This window comes from Corvus cornix, chromosome 1, assembly GCF_000738735.6.
Source record: "Corvus cornix cornix isolate S_Up_H32 chromosome 1, ASM73873v5, whole genome shotgun sequence".
Classification (NCBI taxonomy): Eukaryota; Metazoa; Chordata; class Aves; order Passeriformes; family Corvidae; genus Corvus; species Corvus cornix.
The window spans coordinates 4382758-4402779 of NC_046332.1; the positions used below are offsets into that span (position 1 = coordinate 4382758).

At 36.6% G+C, this 20022-nt stretch overlaps 1 protein-coding gene across 4 annotated transcripts in view; it reads right to left on the bottom strand.

The window, feature by feature from the left end:
• Window positions 1-20022, bottom strand: part of DCAF6 (DDB1 and CUL4 associated factor 6) — a 77759-nt gene that overhangs the window by 47530 nt on the left and 10207 nt on the right. For all 4 annotated transcript variants that reach the window (XM_039555253.1, XM_039555250.1, XM_039555268.1 and 1 more), the window contains exons 2-6: window positions 14101-14162; window positions 7727-7819; window positions 5039-5224; window positions 1354-1467; window positions 146-281 (exon numbers count right to left, since the gene is read on the bottom strand). In XM_039555253.1, coding sequence (XP_039411187.1) covers window positions 146-281; window positions 1354-1467; window positions 5039-5224; window positions 7727-7819; window positions 14101-14162 — 591 coding nt within the window. The remainder of the gene's footprint in view (window positions 1-145; window positions 282-1353; window positions 1468-5038; window positions 5225-7726; window positions 7820-14100; window positions 14163-20022) is intronic.

Sequence of the window (20022 nt, forward strand, 5' to 3'; positions counted from 1 at the left end):
CTCTATTATCACAAACCATAGTTCCCAGAGAAGAAAGCTACACTTCTGCAGTGTTAACTTGAGTCATTCACCATCTGTTTTGAAAATAACCTGAATTTGGCACTGCCAATGGGTAGAAATGCTCGCTGCAGAGTGTGGCTCCTACCTGTTGCCCTTGTGCCGAGCATTCTCCTGTCATAGATCCTCACTGAGCTGTCAGAACAGCCCACAGCCAGATAGTAGGGGATGGGTGGACAGATAGCGACAGAGGTGGCAGCACGACGACAGTTTATTAAAATATCCTGCAACACACAAAAATGCAGCATTGAAATAACAGCTCTGAACATTTGAAGTATAATTCTTTTTTTTTGTTTTGTCTTGGTTTTTGGTTTGTTTCAGGACACAGGCCCCTCCCTTAGTCAAGGAGATTTTGAGAAAACAGGTCTGGCCCTGTGAAGATTGATCATAAATGTGTTATCAGAAAAGCCACTGCACAGAAGGAAAACTATCAGAGAAACAAAACTGGCACCAGAACAGCTAAAAAAGAAACCAAAACAAAACAAAAACACAGGAACAACATTTAAAAATATGTAAGCTAAAAATTACAGATTTATAAACTACCTTGCACCTTGGATTTTCTTATGGAAATACAGTAACTGTGGAGGGAGAAAAGTACTAAATATGCAGAAACATATTAATTTTAATTTATTAATTGACAAATTAATTAAAGGATCGGAGTAGGTTCCATCTACACGCAGGTAACTGGATAGAAGGGAAAAAATGAAAGAAACCCCTAGAACTGGTAAATGTGTACAAGGCTGAACAAAATTAATCAAGACTAGCAATACATACTTCTAGAGTTTTGTTCCAATTCAGTATTAAAATTGTTTCTAAAATTCAAACACAGTGGACAGCACCACCACCTTACCTTCTAGGGTCATACCAGTGATATAATTTATTACCAAATCTTTTCTTACAGAGGGACAAAGGATGCTCAAGAACACAAGGCTGCAGATGATTCTCAAGGCTCATTTTTTGCCTCCAGTTTTGCACTCTACATTATTCGTGTAAACCAGACTAAGAGATTCAATTTCAACAGACATATCTTTTTTACCATATCTGAAGTCTCACACAAAAGCTTGTAAAATAAGAGAGATATTAAAATTAAAGAAGAAAAATTTAAAAAGACTCCCCAAACTTTTACTGTTTCTTGGGAAAAATGTCATCTCGATCAACAACCCTAAAATCTATTATTTCTAAAAGTTTTACCAGAACTCATATCCTGTGTTTGTGTCATGCACAGCTCTACATTCAGGATATCTTTATCAAAAGATTGTTTTTAAAGTCATCTTTATGAAAAGGTTTTGTTCTTACATCTTTACAATCTTCCTTTGTGCAACTTGTTTTGATGCGAGTATCAAACCATCTCACGGTGCCATCCTCACCACAAGAGAGGAAAGTGTAGGGATCATTTGGTACTGTCATAATCTGCTCCAAAGAAAGAAAAAATAAGATTATTAATACCTCCAGAAATAGCACTAATTTAAAAGTAAAAGCATCAATATTTTGAGCAGCACTAAGACAATTAGGACTCAAGTCAAGCTTTTCAGTGAAGTAATAAGAAAAATTGAAAAACTGATGATGCTTCTTCATTTTCAAGAAAAGGTTTGAAGTCAAAGGAAACTTTTAAATGTCAAAGATTAAATATCCATAGGTCAAGGCTTACAGTTGTTTCTGTTATCTTTTAATACACAACATTCATTTACTGCAATCACTTTTCAGATAACTTATCAGTTTGCTGCAGTAATTCAACAAAAGCTCAGTTTACTCTCTATCAAGTAATAGGAGACAATTACAAACAAAATCCTCAGAAGTCTGAATGCCTTGAAAATACTAAATGGCTTTTAATCCGATTGGGCCACCCCTTTACTTTCTAGGTAGTTCCCTGCAGCAAGTCTGCATTAAAGGCTGTTACCAACCTACCTCCTCACTGCAATTTTTTTTTAAGAGAGCACCATATTGAACCATTTTCCTAAGCTCAGCCCTTCTCCACCTAGGGATGACTGATGGAGTCTCACATGAATGGCTTCACTCAAAGCCTCCTCAAGACAAAATAAAAAGGCAAGTGACCATAATGTTAAATATGACCTGAATTCCACAGGTCAATGAATACACAGGAAATGCCAGGTTTTTTACACTCTGTCTCTTAAAACAGAAAACAGAGAATATTGCGGCAGTATTTTTCTCTTCCTACACTCCTGCTACTATTTCAGTAGAAATTTATAAAGCAACGAAAATGGTTAATAGTGTTATACATTCATTGCACACAGAGCATCAGTGATTCTTTAACATTTTTAAATGTAATGATTTATCCCCCCCCACTTCCCAAAACTCTTAATAAAAGTAACCTATGGATATCTGCAAATCTCTCTACCTGAAGTGGGGTTAGTAAGGTAATAGCTGAAGGATTCAGCCTCTCCTGTAATGCTCAGCACAGTAACTGAAACAATGCTTGCTGTGCCAAATAAGAAGTTTAATTTGCAGAACAAAGCCAAGGTTTGAATACCAGTAGAACAATAAACTTCTGAGCTATGACCACTAGTCCTCAATATATCAGTGTAACATACTGAAAAGGCTTATTTTCACTACACATTTCATTAAAATTAACTTTATTTGCGTAGTTATAAAAACCAGCAATTGTCCTTCAATCCACTAAATTCTTCCAGCATTTAGCAGAGCTTTCAGTGAAAACATTTTGCTCCAACAATGTTGCTGAATGTGGCAAGCTCTTATTTCTAGTAGCTGTACTTCATTTCTGTTCACACTGATGCTATTTCACCCTATACATGTAATACAAGCTGCACATGGCAACTTTTATGCTTGGTGCTTACAAACATCCTAAGTACTTTATAAGCACTAAACCAGAGAAATGGAGAAGTGGAAGCTCCGATAATTGAGTCAATATTACTACATTTAAGTTCAACAAGTACACATTATAGATATAAAATTGGTTTTTTACTAACTAAAAACTTGTTTGCTACTTAACTTTAAAAGTGTATAGCTATATGATCATTTTACTATACTTAAAACAGGAAAGTAAGAGGTGTCCATAAAAGTACAATGTCTGAAATGCAATTCACATGAACGGCAATAAAGAAAAGCATTTGGCTGAGTAAAAATAAACTTGTCATGGCCTTGTACAAACAATAAACTCTTCAGAAACATGTCTCAAGAACTTCTCCCTCTGCTTATTCTATTCTCACTCAGAACTAAAAACAATTGTACAATTATCTCACAGTTTACAACAATCGACACCAATTTCCACATTCTTCTGCTTCATGTTTTTGCAACATCTTGAACTGGCACAAACTCCAAGAACTGTATAAATTCAAACCACATTCAAATTTAGAATTGGTACCTCAGGGGCAGCTTTTAGCTTTTGTTATTTAGAAAACCCAGTGAGTCAAAGTTCTATATTTAACATGACGATGTGGTTACATACAGCTGGGCAGTAACATCACAATATTTGGAAATTCTCTCCCCACTCCAGGAACCTCTCAACGACAAAGCTGGGTTATGTCAGAAGCTGAAGCTGTGTCTCAGCCATTTGCTTAAACCCCCTGCTATTTGCTCTATTATATTTTCAAAAAAGGGTGTTATGCCACAAAACTCATGAATTTTATGTTCAAATATCGGGTTTAAGACACAGCAACAGCATTTCTTTCCTTCGTAAAAAGTATCTCCCAAAATGTACTATAAACACATCTTTTTGTAGAGAGCTCAAATTTAGGTATGTTAAACCTCAGTGAAAAACAGGATAAGAAAAATAACTTCAAAGAGACAGAGTTGTTACAACAGTCAATGTCATATAGAGGTCTTGATATTCCTTCCATTAATTGTGTTTTAAAGCAGCATAAACAACCAAAACTGTACCACACTCCTGTCATTCAAAACAACAATAATGCCCTCTCAACATTATTGCTGAATAAAAATCATCCCAAATAAGACCATTTTGACTGTGCAATGTAGCAGGCAAATGTAATTGGTGTAATTACGGCCATAACACTTTTACTATGTGAACAAAAATTAGCTCTGGCAGTACCTCAGTCACTTCCGTTTTTCACACATTCCAGTTCTTTTTATGAGAAGTTTTTAAAGATTTTGTTCACTAAAATGCAAAGAAAGATATCTAAAAGCTTGCTATGAATTCTGAGCTGAATAGTTAAAAAAGCAATGGATTTGGGGGTTTTTTCCTGTGTGCGTACTGTGTTGGTGTTAAAAAACCCCAACAAAACAGTGAAAGAAACAGGAATATTTACAACCTAAGAAAAAAATTGCAGTATTTTTTCTATTTTAAGCACAGTAAGTTTTGCAAGCAGCAGCTTTTGCTGCCATTTAAAAGAAGCAGCTAGAACAATAAATCTTATTATCTTCCTGACTTTAGTAACACTTTGCTTCCTCACTTGCCTAATTTGTATGAACAAAACTTCCAAGGGAGGACTGAAAACACTGTTGCTAAATTTACACCTAAAGAGTTAACTAGAATACACAATAGAAAAATTATCTACAACTGTAAACACATTTTTCAGATTAAGTTGTTCACACATGCTGAAATAAGCATTTCTTAGAAGGATTTGAATTGTGAAAAAGGCATGAAACTGCTGAAAAGTTCAGAGAAGGGGGGAGAGGCAGGGGGAGAAGAATAAAAATAAAAATGCAAAACAGCCACTGCCCCCACCCCCAACCTACGTCAGGAAGAAATTCACAGCACAATTTAAATCTGTTTTGCTCTGCAGAACATTCATTCTGAAGGTGAATTAATATTTCCAAAATGGTCTTAACAGCACCACTTTTTGGAAAGTTCTCAATTTAATTTAGCACATTTCTCTCTTCAAGCCTACTTCAGGAGGGAAAAAAACATACTCAAAAATGACAGAAGAAAAGTTCTGTAATTCTCACTGAAACAAAGTTTTCAGCAGTCTGGTTAAAATCTTGGGCAACAATACAACAAAATATGTATTTTACCCATCTCAAAAATAAGATGTATTTTGTGAGGTACCTCGTAGGTAGTCCCATAGTGGCAGGTGTACTGGCATTGCCTGTTGGTCTCTGCATCCTGTTCAACATTCGTGTAGAAAATGACTCCGTCTCCAGAACAAGAAACAATCTGTTTGTCATTGGTGCATGGTAAGAACTTTGCACTGAAAATATTGGCCCTGTGTCCTGAGCGAATTGTTGTGAGAACCTAAAGAACAAAGAAAAAGGGAGGCTGCATCAGGTCAATGTTTTCCAAGCAGATAAAGAATGGGGAAATAACTCAGACTGTGAAATAGAGCCTATGCACAGGCTGCCAGGGACCCACAGTTCAATACAACAGAACAGAGAGGCTGCCTTTACACCAAATTTCTTTTAAGAAGAAAGTGGTTCTACAAGAGAGAATTGCTCAGGCACTTGCACGAAGTAGTCTGCAAAATACAAGGGCTGGAATGCAGCTGCCACCTTTTGTTTTTGCAACGCTGGTTACACATCACATCAGGTTTCTCCAAGTGAAACATTAGTCAGGGTGATGGTGCAGCCACCCACCATGTCAGTGAGGAGAGACTTAGAAGATCTGGAATATTTTAAGGCAAGAAGAACAAGGCACTGTAATCCAAGCCAACTTTATAGACTTTAAAAATTGATGTTACTCTTAAATTCACTCTGGAAAGGAGGACTGAAGTTTATAAGGAAGGATGTTTTGGAACTAGCCAAAAATAAATAAACACTTAAGAACTTGATTACAGGGCAATAAACCAAGGCTTGACTTAGTCTCTCATTCATCTCCAGTAAAGCAGAGAAACATATGATTTACTTCACCATCACAGCTGATTTTAAAGACTTTGTGGTGACCCTTTATCCTTCTTCACATACTTATTAGTCTACCAAAACTGAAAAAACCTCCACATGCTTTCCTGTGAACAAGTGAAAATTATATTCTTATTTCCCCCATCTGCAGCACTTAAACCTGAATTTTCACCACTTCCATTAGACAAAAAATACCAAGTTGTTTAAAGCGCTATTTCACACCTTTTAAATAATTCCCACTAAAAAAGTTTAACAGTTTATCTGCATATTCTGAAAGGTACAAAATATTGATAGCTGAAGTCTATTTTTGCTACTCTACCTAGCTCATAACAGAAAATATGGTGATAAGGGTATTGGGTAAGATGACAGAATTACAGCACAGTTCTGATACAAATTTTCTCCCTTTTCCTGTATTGATTTTCTTACTCAAGCCAGAGAAAATAAGCTAACACAATTGTAACACTCATAAAAAATCACATTTCTAGTACCTTTCAGGAATAACACTGATTATTGAGTCTTCTTGCTGGTACCTGCTATTTTATAATTGCATTTGCATGTACTGGAGGAAAAATAATTTAAAAATAATCTTCTGCTCTGCTGTTACAAAAAATAAATAACTCAGCTAACTGAAAAAAAAAAAAAAAGAAAAAAAAAAAGAAAACAAGACACCTGCCCTATTCCTCATTAGGCTTAAGTAAAGGAGTAGTACACAACAGGGGGGGAAAATTGTCCCATGAAAGCATAAAGCTAAAATTGCAGCACCTTTTAAAATACTGCAATATTTTAATGTAAAACTGATAATAAGTAACTATCCCACAGTGGCATATTCAAATGAACTCTGCCCAATAAATAACACTGAACATCCTTTATTTGTGTGAAAAATTCTTACTCTGCATGTCTCTCCACCAACACTCACTTTGGAATATATCCATCATCTACTTCACAGCTGTCTTGGATACCTCTTTTCCAGCAGAACTCCCAGTGCCAGAGAAGCCCTATCTAGTGACACTGATCTGAACTTTGTCAGTAATTGAAACGAAGAGACGAAATTTGGAAGCTATGGCTTATTTGGGGAGGTGACCGAAAGGGCCTTACCTATAGGTACAGGCAACACTCCAAATCACTACCATTTTCCCACCACAACCCTTCAGGAAAGCCAAGTATTGCTTTCTACTCAAACTCTCTTCCACCATACCAACCATACATTTTGTTTCTCCTACACATTTAATTTTTGAGCATGTCCACAGGGTTTAATTGTCAGCCTCTGAGAGGGCACAGCTGAGAGCATCTGTTCTACCAAACTAACAGCAGTTCCTTCAAGAGAGAAGTGTGGGACAGTGCCACTACCTGACGGATGCCAGCTGGCACTACTGGAGCCTTTCAGCTGTGTTGTAACCCTTATTTCAATACAAATTATTCTCCATCCACCTGCAGGCACACACAAGGCAATGTAATTTTACACTGGAGTGAACTATTTTAATCAAGATTGGCACCCTAACAACGTTACACAGAAAGACAACTCAGTACATTACACAGAGCAAAAGCTAATACAATATTTTAAAACTGAAGTGAGAGGAAGATAGTTTATCTGACTACAAGATTTCACAAGAATTACTGAATCCTATTGCTGGTTCTGACACTAATCTGTGGTGAGAGCATGTTCCCTTTGTGCCTAGCCATGTACCGTAAAATGGGATAATACCAATGTCACAAAGGATTAGAACACTAAGGTTTTAAAGCACTGTGAAGCTTTATTCCCATTTATAAACACTAGGAAGTGCATATTATCTTTGCCACATAATAATTAATAACTGAAAACTGATATATTGAAAAATATCTTTAATAAGTTGAAAAATAATAACTTGCATCTTATTTGAAAATTAGCAGCCAGAAACAAACCTACCTTTCTGCTGTAGGGATTACTAATTACCAGGTTGGTGTCATCTGAACCAGATAAGATATATTCTCCTGTATCATTCCAGCAAATTGTATTCACCTGCATTAATAAAAAAAAAAGAAATTTGTTTAGACTTACATTAATTCAATTTTCACCATATTATAACATCAATACTCATCCAACACTACAGAAATAGGAGTTAACAAATTCAACTGAAATGATGTAATTTCTAAGCAGCTAGCATAAAAAAAAAAAATTGTGTTTTTAAAACAAATTGATAAGGGAATCACCTGCTTCACCTATGGCATCTCAATTACTCCCTCTGCTCTTCAAGAGTTCATCAGGTAAATTAAGCTTCCCACAGTAGCCACAATTTTACACATTGAGGTGCTTTAATGTACCAAATCTACTCCACAGAGAGTTCTCTGAATTTGAATGGGAGGGCATCACAGTGCTCCCATTATTGTATCTTCACCATATCCAAATTCTGACCATCCACTGCTTTGCACACTTTTCAGTGACCACACCTTCTCAGGGCAAAGCACTGCAGAATCCATCCCAGATCCCTTTTGAAAAGTGTGAGTACACTGGGAAAGAAGAATCCTACAGTGAGGTACAGAATTGTATTGGGAGAGCTTTACAATACATTTCCTTATCAATTCTCCTTTTCACAAGACTGTGCTTAACAATGTGTCAGTGAAACAAAGCTGTGAAAGCACTCAAAGTCCAGGAAGCTCAAAAAGTATCCTCCAAGCACCAGCTCATGCACAAGCACCAAAGACTGCATGCAAGACCATCATCATTTCAAGTAAGCCTCTAAAATACCTTCAAGTGTCAAACTGCAGCCATCACCATTTTCTGCTGGCTAGATTCTGTTGGCAGAACAGCTGCCTTAGTGTGATGTATCAGAGTGGACTACAGAATTGGTAAAAAACCCACTTTGTTCTAAATTATTTTCTTATGCCTTTTTTTTTTTTTAATTCAAATGTTTCACTCCGAGCCCCCCCAAACATGAATAATTTTTGTTTAAAATAAATGTACCCATTCTAGTTACTGTTTAAATGGCAAGTTTAGTTGGGGTTAGTTGCAAAATCAGTTGGCAGTTTCAGGTGCATCACAGGGACATTACCACCTTGATATTCTCAGGTGGAGGAACTTGAGGAGAGATCTTGGTGTTAAACAAACATGCCTATGCCAGGATTAGCTCAGTGCTCAGCAGCAGATACTGCTAGGATTTATCAGGAAATGCACAGAAGAGCAGGGTATACATCCATGCATGGCAATCCCACGTCTTCCACGCTATGCAGTTTGGGCTCATATCCCACTCCTGTATTCTCCATTTCTATTACTGCCCATTTGGAAAGAGAAACTATGACAAGGAATTACTGGGCTATCTATTACATATAGATACCTAAAACTTTTTATTGCAAGAAGCAAATAATTTGTACCGCTCTAGGGAAGGGATATGATAGAAGCTTAAGAAAACACGAGTGACATGGAAAAAGTAAGAAATAATTTTCCGTGGATCTTCACAGTACAGGAAATGGAAGGCCTTAAATGAAACCATCAGATGACACACAGCTTTTTAATGAAACTGGAAATCATTGTTGTGGAGCACCCTAAATACCAGAAGTGGAAGAATATACATATTCATCAAAGAAAAATGGTCAGAAAGAAAGGTGCAGCTTCCACCTCCATCTGCCCATTAAAGTGCAATGTGTTCTCCAGAACAGCTATCAAATACAGCCTGCTTGCCCTGCCTCAACTTCCTTCAAAAATATGTGCCGGCCACTCTCAGGGCCAAGTTATCGGGCTCCACTGAGCTTTGGTATGACCTTGCATGGCTACTCTTATGATTTTATAACTCTGGCTGTCAATCACTGAGAACCACAATTTCAGTTAGCCCCCAGAATCATCTATCATTGAAATAACCTGTCCTGACAATGGCTGTACTCTAAAATGTTGTCAAACATTGCACAGTACTACAGCAAGGGCAAACACACAACCCAACAATGTTTATTTTCATCTACATTTCCTCTCAGGCAGAAAAATATTATTATAGATGCCCTAAAGAAACCAAAATGCTAATGTAGAAATACAGGAATAGAAACAAAAACAAAACACTGAAAAAACAAGGAAGCAACAGAAAAATTTAAAGTCATGATGTGAGAAATAAGACTTAGCACAAATATTAAACAAACTGAGGGGGTGGATGTGTATATTTATGTACAAACCGAAAATCTGATGGACAGCAAAACAGAGAAAACATTGAAGATGCAAAGGGGAAACAAGATTATCGAAATTGCTGCACCACAAGCCTACACAAGACATCAATCATTCTCCTCCCAAATTCCAATTTCATTGCAACAATTGCCTCAGTTGAGCAATTTCAATACACCCTACCCAGACCAAAGTTGGTTCAAAAAACCTGAAGTAAGATGACATTAGCAAGTGTGTACTAGAGGTCTGTAACTAAATAGGCTTTTTAGTCTGTACCCGATCACCTTCTCAACATTACTGACAATAAATAAATAAAAAAGTAACGAAGTCTTTCAGTCAAATAAGCTTGTTTTGGGTTTTTTTCAGAGACTTTCCAGTCAACACACACAGTATTTGGTACAACCTAGACCAACACTGAATAACCCCAACAAATTTGCATATGGATCACTAAAAGCAGATGCTCAACAAAAGCAAAAAAAAAATAGTTCTTGTCTCATTCCAAGGAAGCAAACTCGCTATTAAAATATAATGTAAAATGAGGACTGGCAAGAAAACTGGTTTTTATTTTGAAAAAGCTACAGATTTGTACTACCAGCACTGCCACTCAACACCCAAGTAAAAGCCTAATGTAACAGTTCCTACACTGAGGGTTTGGAAATCTTGCGAAAGGTGTTGGAGCCAAAACAAAGGATACATCAAACACAAATGACAGACAATTACTAACAAGGTAAGAAAAGTCAAAGGGTGTGTAATTAGCTTTTTTCTATTAAGTACTCCACACTATTAATTGTATCTAATTTCATTTGTCACTCATCTAGCCTTGCAAGGAGGCAGCGGGCACTTTTGATTCATTAGTCAATTAGTCAGATAGTAAATTTATATCTCTGTTTTCCTCAAAGACAATGCAGGAGGCAGTTCAGCCAGTCCTTAATACCTGAAAAAGCAAACTCCTTGCTTCTATGCAAAGTGACAGCAGAATCAACTCTTTTGCAAACAGAAGAGATTAACAGAATACAAGCAATAGAAGAAAAGGAATAAAAATGGCTGTAGATGTCCAGAATAACAGGAATACCCCCCAAGCAAGGAAGGGCATGAAAAAGGCAGCGCTCATCATGTGTGGAGGACAAGGTAAAAACTGTGTTTCTAACAAAACACAAAAGCCCTATGCCAATTTAAGCCTGGCTTTGAGGACTACACCTAAAAATGACTTGTTCCCAAGTTCCATCCTGAAGGAGATGAATGCTATGAAGGACTGGTTTGTTATTGATCTGAATGCCTATACATAGAAATGAGAATTACTCCTTCAGGTAATCCTCATTATTTTAAAATATAGTGTTTACTCCTGTCAAGTGCTCCATCTACATCCTGCATTTCAACCTTCCTCAGCTTTCCCAGGATCAAAATGAGAAGAAAATAAACTGTATTTTTACTGCAATTCAATATGGTTTAGAGCTGTTTTATCCTCTACTTTTCTCACACTTCATCGCTGCTGGTCCAGATTGCTTCTCTTTCAACATTTCTCCTTTGGATTTAATCTCTTCATACAGAACAGCTCACCTAACTCTGTACATTTCCTCATCTTCTTAAGCTCCCTTTAGAGCTAACACAGAAAATGGCAAGTTCTGGCATACAAATGATCTTACTGAATTTGACCATGTGAACCTTGTTGAAAGGGGCAGATCCTGCCCTGCAAGGATGATAAGGCTACAAGCAGACATCAACAACTCTGTAGAACCAATTCAATTACTTCACACACTACTGCTAGAAACTGCGTCTTCAAACCAAGGGGAAAACGGGACTGTTTCAAAGAAACAAAAGGTGAAAATACTCATTTTTAAACAAAAAAAGGTGCTATGGCAATATTACTGTTACTAGAGCATGGATATGTGAAATAATTCATAGAATATTCCCTTCTTCACAGATATCCTGCCTGGGTACGATTATACACACAGCTGTATCTCCCACAGGATCTCTCTTTTGTGTAACAGATAGGAACTTGGACTTTACTTTTACCCTCAATTAGTAAAAAAATTTCTTGCCTTAAGTAAGTTGTCCACCGTGTCCAATTACACAGCATGCTTTATACAGAAAATATAAGTCACAACTTATTCAACAGAACAATGCAAAACTTCTTAAAAACACTAATCAACCAAACAGCAACCTAAGAAAACCCCAAACCCCTGCCATCCAACTCTCATAAAAAAAACCCCAACCACCCAAAATCCAAACCCAGAAACACCCTTTAATAGGACAATAAGGCATTCATCCCCCATATTTGAAATGCATGCTGAGTCAGGAGTTGTGGGAAGAAGAAAAGAGAAGAAAAAGAGCCTAATTACTATTGATGGTAATAAGCAGTTCAATCAGTATAAGCATTTTAATTTCATTGACTTCTATTTCACTTTTTTTTAAAGCAAATAGTAAGAAATTATACTGAGTGATTGTTAGCCATAAAAGATTATTCCTTGCAAAAGACCACACAATAAATGAGGTAAGACCTCCCAACAGCCCATTCCTTAAAGGTGTACAGTTCTGAGCAAATTTAACTTCTTAAGACATTTTTTCAAACTGTAGTATTTCAATACTGTAGTATTTTAAACACCTGCAAATAATGCTCTAAGTTTACAGTTAAAGCATTTTCCACCCACAAAAACAATCAGGCCATATGTTAAAGCATACTTTAAAAGCTAACACAATCAAATTGGGATTAGTTTTCAAATACATATCCCTCTGGTAGTGCCAAGCAATACCAACAGCCAACACCAAATCTGCAATTCCTATTACATGAGACAGAGGCAGATAATTGAAATAGAGATCAGTCACTTAATTTTTAACAAGTAGTGAACAAATACTGTTTTCCTGTCTTCTGTTTTAATAAGAAAAAAAGTACTATTCTTACAAAGAAATAAAGAAAAAATAAAGAAAAAACCCCAGTCAACTTCAGGAAAAGAAACTTGAAAAATTTCATCTTAAGTATTTGAGGAGATGAAAAATTACTAGAGAAGAAATTCTAAAGTAAAACACCACTGTTACAATCTTGAATATAAAATTAATAAATACACATAGTATCATAGAACTGTTTGGGTTGGAAGAGACCTTACATCATCATTGTTGTAACATTTCTTGAAAAAAAAAAGAGAAATCCATGTATTTGTTCCATTACACCAACACCATCTGTACCAGAACATAAACTCATAATGGTAGTCAGTACAGGAAAAGTAGCTCACATTTTATGTACAGTAATTCTAATCCTTGCCTTTCCTAGACTTTCCAGGCTCACAAAAACATAGGCACATCAAAATCAAACTTCTGATCTCAAGAAGGCTGAATGTTAACAACACTCGTTCCTTAAAACTACTACTGTGTTCGTTAACAACTATAACACTCCTTAATTATAAGTCAAGCTAAAATAAACCTTCCATTTGAACAGCTTTAGAAATATTCATGGTAAAGTATGAAAGCTGCACTTACAGTTTCATTTTCTTATAGAATACTTTCAGTTTTCAGGTATCTTGTACAACGAAGACTTTAACAACCATGAATTTCTGCTCTATTCCTCAAAGGTAACATGGCATCCTCTTTGTCCTGAACCCAGTTCAGCTAAAACTTTTTATTTAAAAGGATATATCTTAAAATATTTGGACCACTTTCAAAAATTAATATTTAAATAAGCAATATTTCAAGTTCTGCTATTGCCTTTGAGGAAGGCTTATTTTTGTTTTCATTGTCTCTTTAAGTCAGCATGTAGCACTTGATGATTTGCTTTTCAGAACTGGAAAACTTTATTCGTGTTTTGAGTGATTTAAGTCAACACAGTATAACACAAACAAACAAACAAACTTCATTTCAAGGTTTAAGATTAGTCCTAACTGAAAAGGTAAGAATGTGTTTAACTGGCAGGAGAGATTAATTCATTCAGCAGTAGACACAGCATTAATGTACAGGAACGGGATTTTGTTTTGCTTCAAAGGTAAAGTGTCAGATATTCGAGAAGAAACAAATAGCTAGAGAATTCAGATGTAGGTCTCTACAAACAGAATGGTCCTGCTCAGCTTTAATAGACAAATATATTTGCCTTTTTAAGTTAAGGGACTATTACCACGGCAACGAAATCACAATTTAACAGTTTTTAACAAACAAAAAAGCAACAAGTGACTTACACATCCATCATGCACATTCAAGGTTGCTTCAAGTTTTAATCTTTGGATAAATTCTCTTCTCCCTGTGAAGAAAAATACCAATTACATAATTTTTAAAAACTGAAGTAGTTAAGAGCCTGCTAGTGACCATTCACAGGTAAAAACCTAAAGAGTAAAGAACCAGAATATAAATTTGAATCTTAAAACAATTCATACGGTTCTCCTTTTACAAATCCTAAGACAAGCATGACATTTTCTGGTTCTTCTACCGCCTTTCATAATGCAGAAATGGCAAAATGAACATCTCAAAGGTTTGCAAGCTGATGTTTCCTCTAAAACGAATAGCTAGAAAACAGAAATTAACCCTGTGGTTATTTGGTTCACTTAGCTGAGAGGGAGCAAGTATAACACGGTTCAAAAAGTACAACCCTTGCATTTGGAAAAGCAACATTTAAGACCAGTAACATTCCATTTCACAAAAATGGTGTGAAAGGAAGACATGAAGGATAAAGATGAAATCTGCAAATGCATATTAAGACAAGGCCCCAGGAACTTTTATGTACTATACGCTATATACCAACTGATTTACCACTGCACTCAAAAACATTACAGTACTAAAGACATGAAGAGGGAAAATTACAGTATATTGACAAAAATCTGGTCTTTTCCTGAACTAAATGTTTAAACACATGGCTCCAACTTTCATTTCAAGTGTCCTGTTTTTATGGAAACAGTTTATACTGAATTTAATATTCCCCAGAATGCACTTTCAGAAAAAAAAAAAACCAACCTGATAAACCTAATATTTTTTACTTCAATCCCAAAAACTCTTACATTCAAGGATCATTACACCTTTTTTAATTCTGTGTTTATACATGTCTCAGAACAAAATTCCACGTAAGAGCATCAGACTGTAGACCTATGCTAGGTTACACTGTTTCCAAACACGTAACTATGAAATTCACTCAAAATTAACCTAAAAAACCTAGAATCAGGAAAAGAACCCACATCTGAAAAATCCTACATTTCTGAACTTGCTTTGGTTCAGCTCAAGGCAGAACCATGTCAGAGCCCGGTGATGCCTCTGGCAGTGTAGCACAAATTTGGAAAAGTAGTTTCTCCTCTCTCCACTTGCTTCCTCTGAATGCTTTTTATTTCTCCCATATAGTCTCCAGCCCTGAAAAAGAACATCTGATATCCACACACCTGGTCCCTCACAACCACCTGGCTGGAAGCAGGCACTGAGCATCCCTGCCACACTCCATCCTCAAAGGCCAGGACACCCTTCCAGCAGCACCAACTCCCGCAGCTACACCTGCACCCCCATCCAATGTTCATAGAGCTTTCCCTCCATCCAAAGGTCTGGGTTTGATACCTCCGTTTTGCTGGATCAAAATTCAAAATTGCTTAAAACACAGCTTAAGAACCACATTAGAAGATGATCATACTTTGGCAAAATATTTTTTCTTTTTCAAGAGGAGGTACTTAGTGGGTGAAATGGTTATAAAGTGCTTGCACTTAAAGCACGCCTGAGGCAGCTTTAAAAAGATAAAAGCCAGACTTCTCTCCTGCCCCATTTTATAAACATTGAAGTTGTGACTCTCAGGTGCTACAATTTCTGTTAACCAGGAACAACCATGATTAGAGAAAGACTAAAATAATGAAATCTTACGCACCATGCTCTACTAGTAAGAATGTATGTACTCTTCAGCTGGGAACACACATCTACCTAGCTCACTGGCCTTTCTTTACCACTCTTCCTTACCCACTTTTCCCCCCTCCAGGAACAGACTTTGGCCATAGGTTCTTAAAGGTTGGTTTATTGTACCTTTTAGTGAAATACTATTATTTTTTCAAATCAAATGACTTCTGTGTTTTCAATCAAGATTCCTACTGACAGGTTAATTTGATTTCTTCAATCACTTGTAAGTAAACGTGAATGCTCAGGTGGGAAATATCACCTGCTGCATACTTGTGTATCACTTTGCATAACACAAACTTAATCTGCTCCAAGGGTGCTACTGTAATGCAAAATACAGAGCAGTAATACACGACCTCCAATGGGGTAACTTCATTAAGAACCGTATACTCCACAGGCCAACACAAGAATACAGTGTTTCCCAGACCCATCACACCTCCACTGAAGAACAGAAAAATCTGATAGCAGTGGATGATTGTTGGACATTGCACCAGGTGCATAAAACGTATCTGGAATGAGGTGATGTCTGCAGAGCAACAGGCAGGTTCTTGCTGAGAATCCTCTGTACACACACACACCAAAGATGACTTAAACTAATTTTTAAAAACAGAGGAACAGATTTTTGCCCTTCCTATATGCTCTAGTTTTAATCCAAATCACTTATACCAGCACATAAAAAACAATTAGTGTGTTCTAATCACATCTTCAGTTGCAATGAACAACTGGTTGCTGCTGTTAGATTAGGATTTTGGTCTTAATAAGAACACGGTATCCATACAAGTTTCAGTAAACTTGAGATGCAGACATAAGGTGTCTCAAATACTCAACATTTGGCCATTTAAAACATTTTTTTAAATTGTTAGGATTGCATATGTGATTTCTTATATATGTGTTTAGTTATTTATCCTTCAATCACTATTTATCTAAATATTTGAGGAAGGGATTAAATACAAACAAAATTACAACCCTTTAATAGTTTCTATATTCCTAAAGGAAAAAGGGGGCAAGGGAGAAAACAGTTAAAATGTTTTGCCTCCAAACACTCTCTTATTTGATTAAGTACTAAAAACAGTAAGACAACTGAATGGATTGTTTGTAGTTTATCTGATCATTCAAAACTAGAACCACCAGATCCTAAGTGGTGTTTTTACTCTAAAATAAAAAACTGAACTCCTTGAATAAAATGATTTGAAGAAGATGCTGCCTCTGCTTTTGCTGTTAAAAGCTGAGCAAAGTCAGTGAATCTGTGTTCCTTGTACTTCAGCAATGACTCCCACAGGTTCACTTGGTTTGATAAAAATGCTCAGCAGCAGTAGTAGAGGCTTCTGATATTTGTCACTTGAATATTTTTGTCACTGATCCACTTTTATTACATTAAAAAAAATTAAAAACAACTCTTCTTGTTTTGTTTTTTACTTTTCAGGTGCATCTCAGTTCTTATTGATAGACTTCCTAACAGATTCTCCATGTCAAGGACTCTGCTCTCACAGGTGCCAAAAATGCTCTCAATCCTTCTCTCCACCTTCCTACAAAGGCAGCCCTCCTGGCTCTCCTTTCAGCTATGATGAAGGATGAAACCCAAACTTTTAACAAAACCCCAGAAGTACTTTTTTCTTACATCAGCAACAACACCTCTGTCATGTTCAGATTTTTCACCCTCCAATACTGTGCACAGGCTCTCAAGCCAGAAACTACTTAATTTTTCCCCTTAACTATGTAGTATCCCTAGAAATGCAGTAATTTAATTCTGTGAGGGTGCTTCAATATATCATATCCTGTATTCAAATAAGCCCTAGGACATGGATCAAGTGATCAAGCTATCACCACCAAGATTATCTCAATAGACAGTGGAACACACATGGGGTTTGTTTCAAAACTGCTAAGGTGAGTTTATCAACAAGAATACGATAAAGCAAAACAAAAAATGCCCTGTTAAATTTCAAACGGCTGTGATGACCTCCCTGTGAAGTGTTTACATAGCTGAAATTTGGAAAGCTAATGCTCCACCCACCCATTTTCACTAGATATGCAGCAAGTGAAGCCTCAAGGTTCAGTACCACTCTCAGTAAAATGATCAATAATATCTTCAGTTTTTAGCCATCCACCCATTTTCACCAAACATTATGCACAACTGAAGCCTCAAGGTACAGTGAAACTCTCAGTACAGTGATCAGTAATTTTTTTAGTTTATATTAAGCTGGAGAGTAAGGGACCATTCTGTGTATGAAAGAAGCCCCACCTTGAGTCGCTCATAATATGAATTTAAATATGGGAAAGCAGGTGAAAGAGAAGCTGCAGCTGCTTCTTTGTAACATTACTTCTTCAAAACAGCCACTGTGCACAAGGTCAAACCAAATGCTGCCTTGCAACTCCCACCTGGAGAATTACCCAACCTGGGTGTCTGGGCACATTTACAGAGCTCTAATCTCACTTCAGGGAGCAATACCAAAATACAACAGCATCCCTTGTACTCCCCACTCACAGCAGTTATGACACCATTTAGGTCACAATCCTCGGTTTAGGAATTGCTGATCAGGTGCTTTCTACATGCCTGTTTTGGCAGAGACACATACCTTTCTTTTGTAAGCAACTTAGTCAAAGCTGCTTCAGAACTGATGACAGCAGACAAGTTAAATGCTTTTAGCATGTAAAACCTTCATGTATTTAAAACTGTGCTCCAGAATTTCCCATTGAGGTAGTACAGATCATTTCATGATGGAGGTTTAGCTTTAAAGCACACTTGTGCTCCACAGAAATGTAACTAAACTTTGATCCAAAGCAGCACCAACACAGTATGAGACGTTAAAAGACAACCCTTATTCAGTAATAGACCCCATTTATCAAAGGAACACTCATTTATATCAAGCTGCCTCTTTGCAAGGCCAAGTCCCTCAGCGCTGGCTCGCTGTGACATTTGGAATGCCCTAGTTTAAAGCTGAAATGGAGCCAGCATCTGTTCCCAACGCAGAGCACATGTTATCCTGCATTCTGAGTGTGGTTCAAAACTTCTCTTGGTTTTCCAGGGTAGAGTTTATGCATTTCTGAAGTAACTCCATTTGTATATAGCTTATTTGATCAACTACATCAAACTCTGCATGATGATGTAACTTCTGATCCACATCTCAACACACTTTTTCCAGCAACCAGAATTTTCCATATACCACACAGTAAACAGGACTCAATACACAATATGAACTGAATTAACTTTCGTCAAGGTAAGTTAAAATTCTTGAAGATTAATTAAGACCTTGAAAATCATTTGTTAGCTATGTAGGCCGACACTGGCCCCATTTTATAGTCATCAAAATTGTGACACAGGAAACTCAAGCAATTTATCAAAGGAAAGAGTGAACCAGCAGTACTGCCAGAAACCAAATCCATTGGTGTGATCTCCAGTCCTTTGAACAAGGCCCTATGTTATATTTCTTCACTCTTCTGCACTACTGTAAAAATGCCAAAAAATTATAACTCTTGGTTCTGTCAATGTTTAAAAGACTACCTTTCAAGTGACTATGAACCACTACTTCATTATGGCTTAAGTTCAAAACAGATAACTCAAATTATTCTCTGTTCTTAATGATACATCAGCAAGCCTGAAAGCGTGAACACTATAAAGAAAATTCAAAATATTTTTTTTGTCTACAAAGAGACTTCTTTGCCATTTTAATATGTAAGAGCTTTGCTACTAAACACCCAGCATCAAACAACTTGGTGCTAACTAAGCTCATACTCAAATCCTAAGATAGGCTTTAGTAATGAGCTTTAGGTATTAAGAAACACAAAACTTACAGATTTTCTAACACCAAGACAGAAACTAGAGAAGATAGGACACTATGCCCTCAGTTATAAATCAGCAAATCTTATGGTGAGTATATTAACACAAAATCTGATCTCAGAAAAAAAAAACCCACAAAAAGAGATCTGCTAAAGTTTCAAAAAAAAAGTAGTTCATCAATGTTATACATTTTAGGGTAATAAGTAAGCATTTTGGAAAATACTCCTGTTTAAGTTTGCTTCTACAGTCTGCAAGAATAGGTTACTATAGCTAAGAGCATAAATATGTTTGGATTAGTAGCAACGGCTGTAATTAACTTTGAAACATCTTTTGGATACTGAAAGTATCCACTCCCAAATATAAGCCTCCACTGGGCTCCATAAATGGTAAGGTTACAAGCATTTAAGCTTTAAACCAATGTCTTTAATTTCTGTTTGATATTTACCATGGTTTATGCCTGAAAGATACT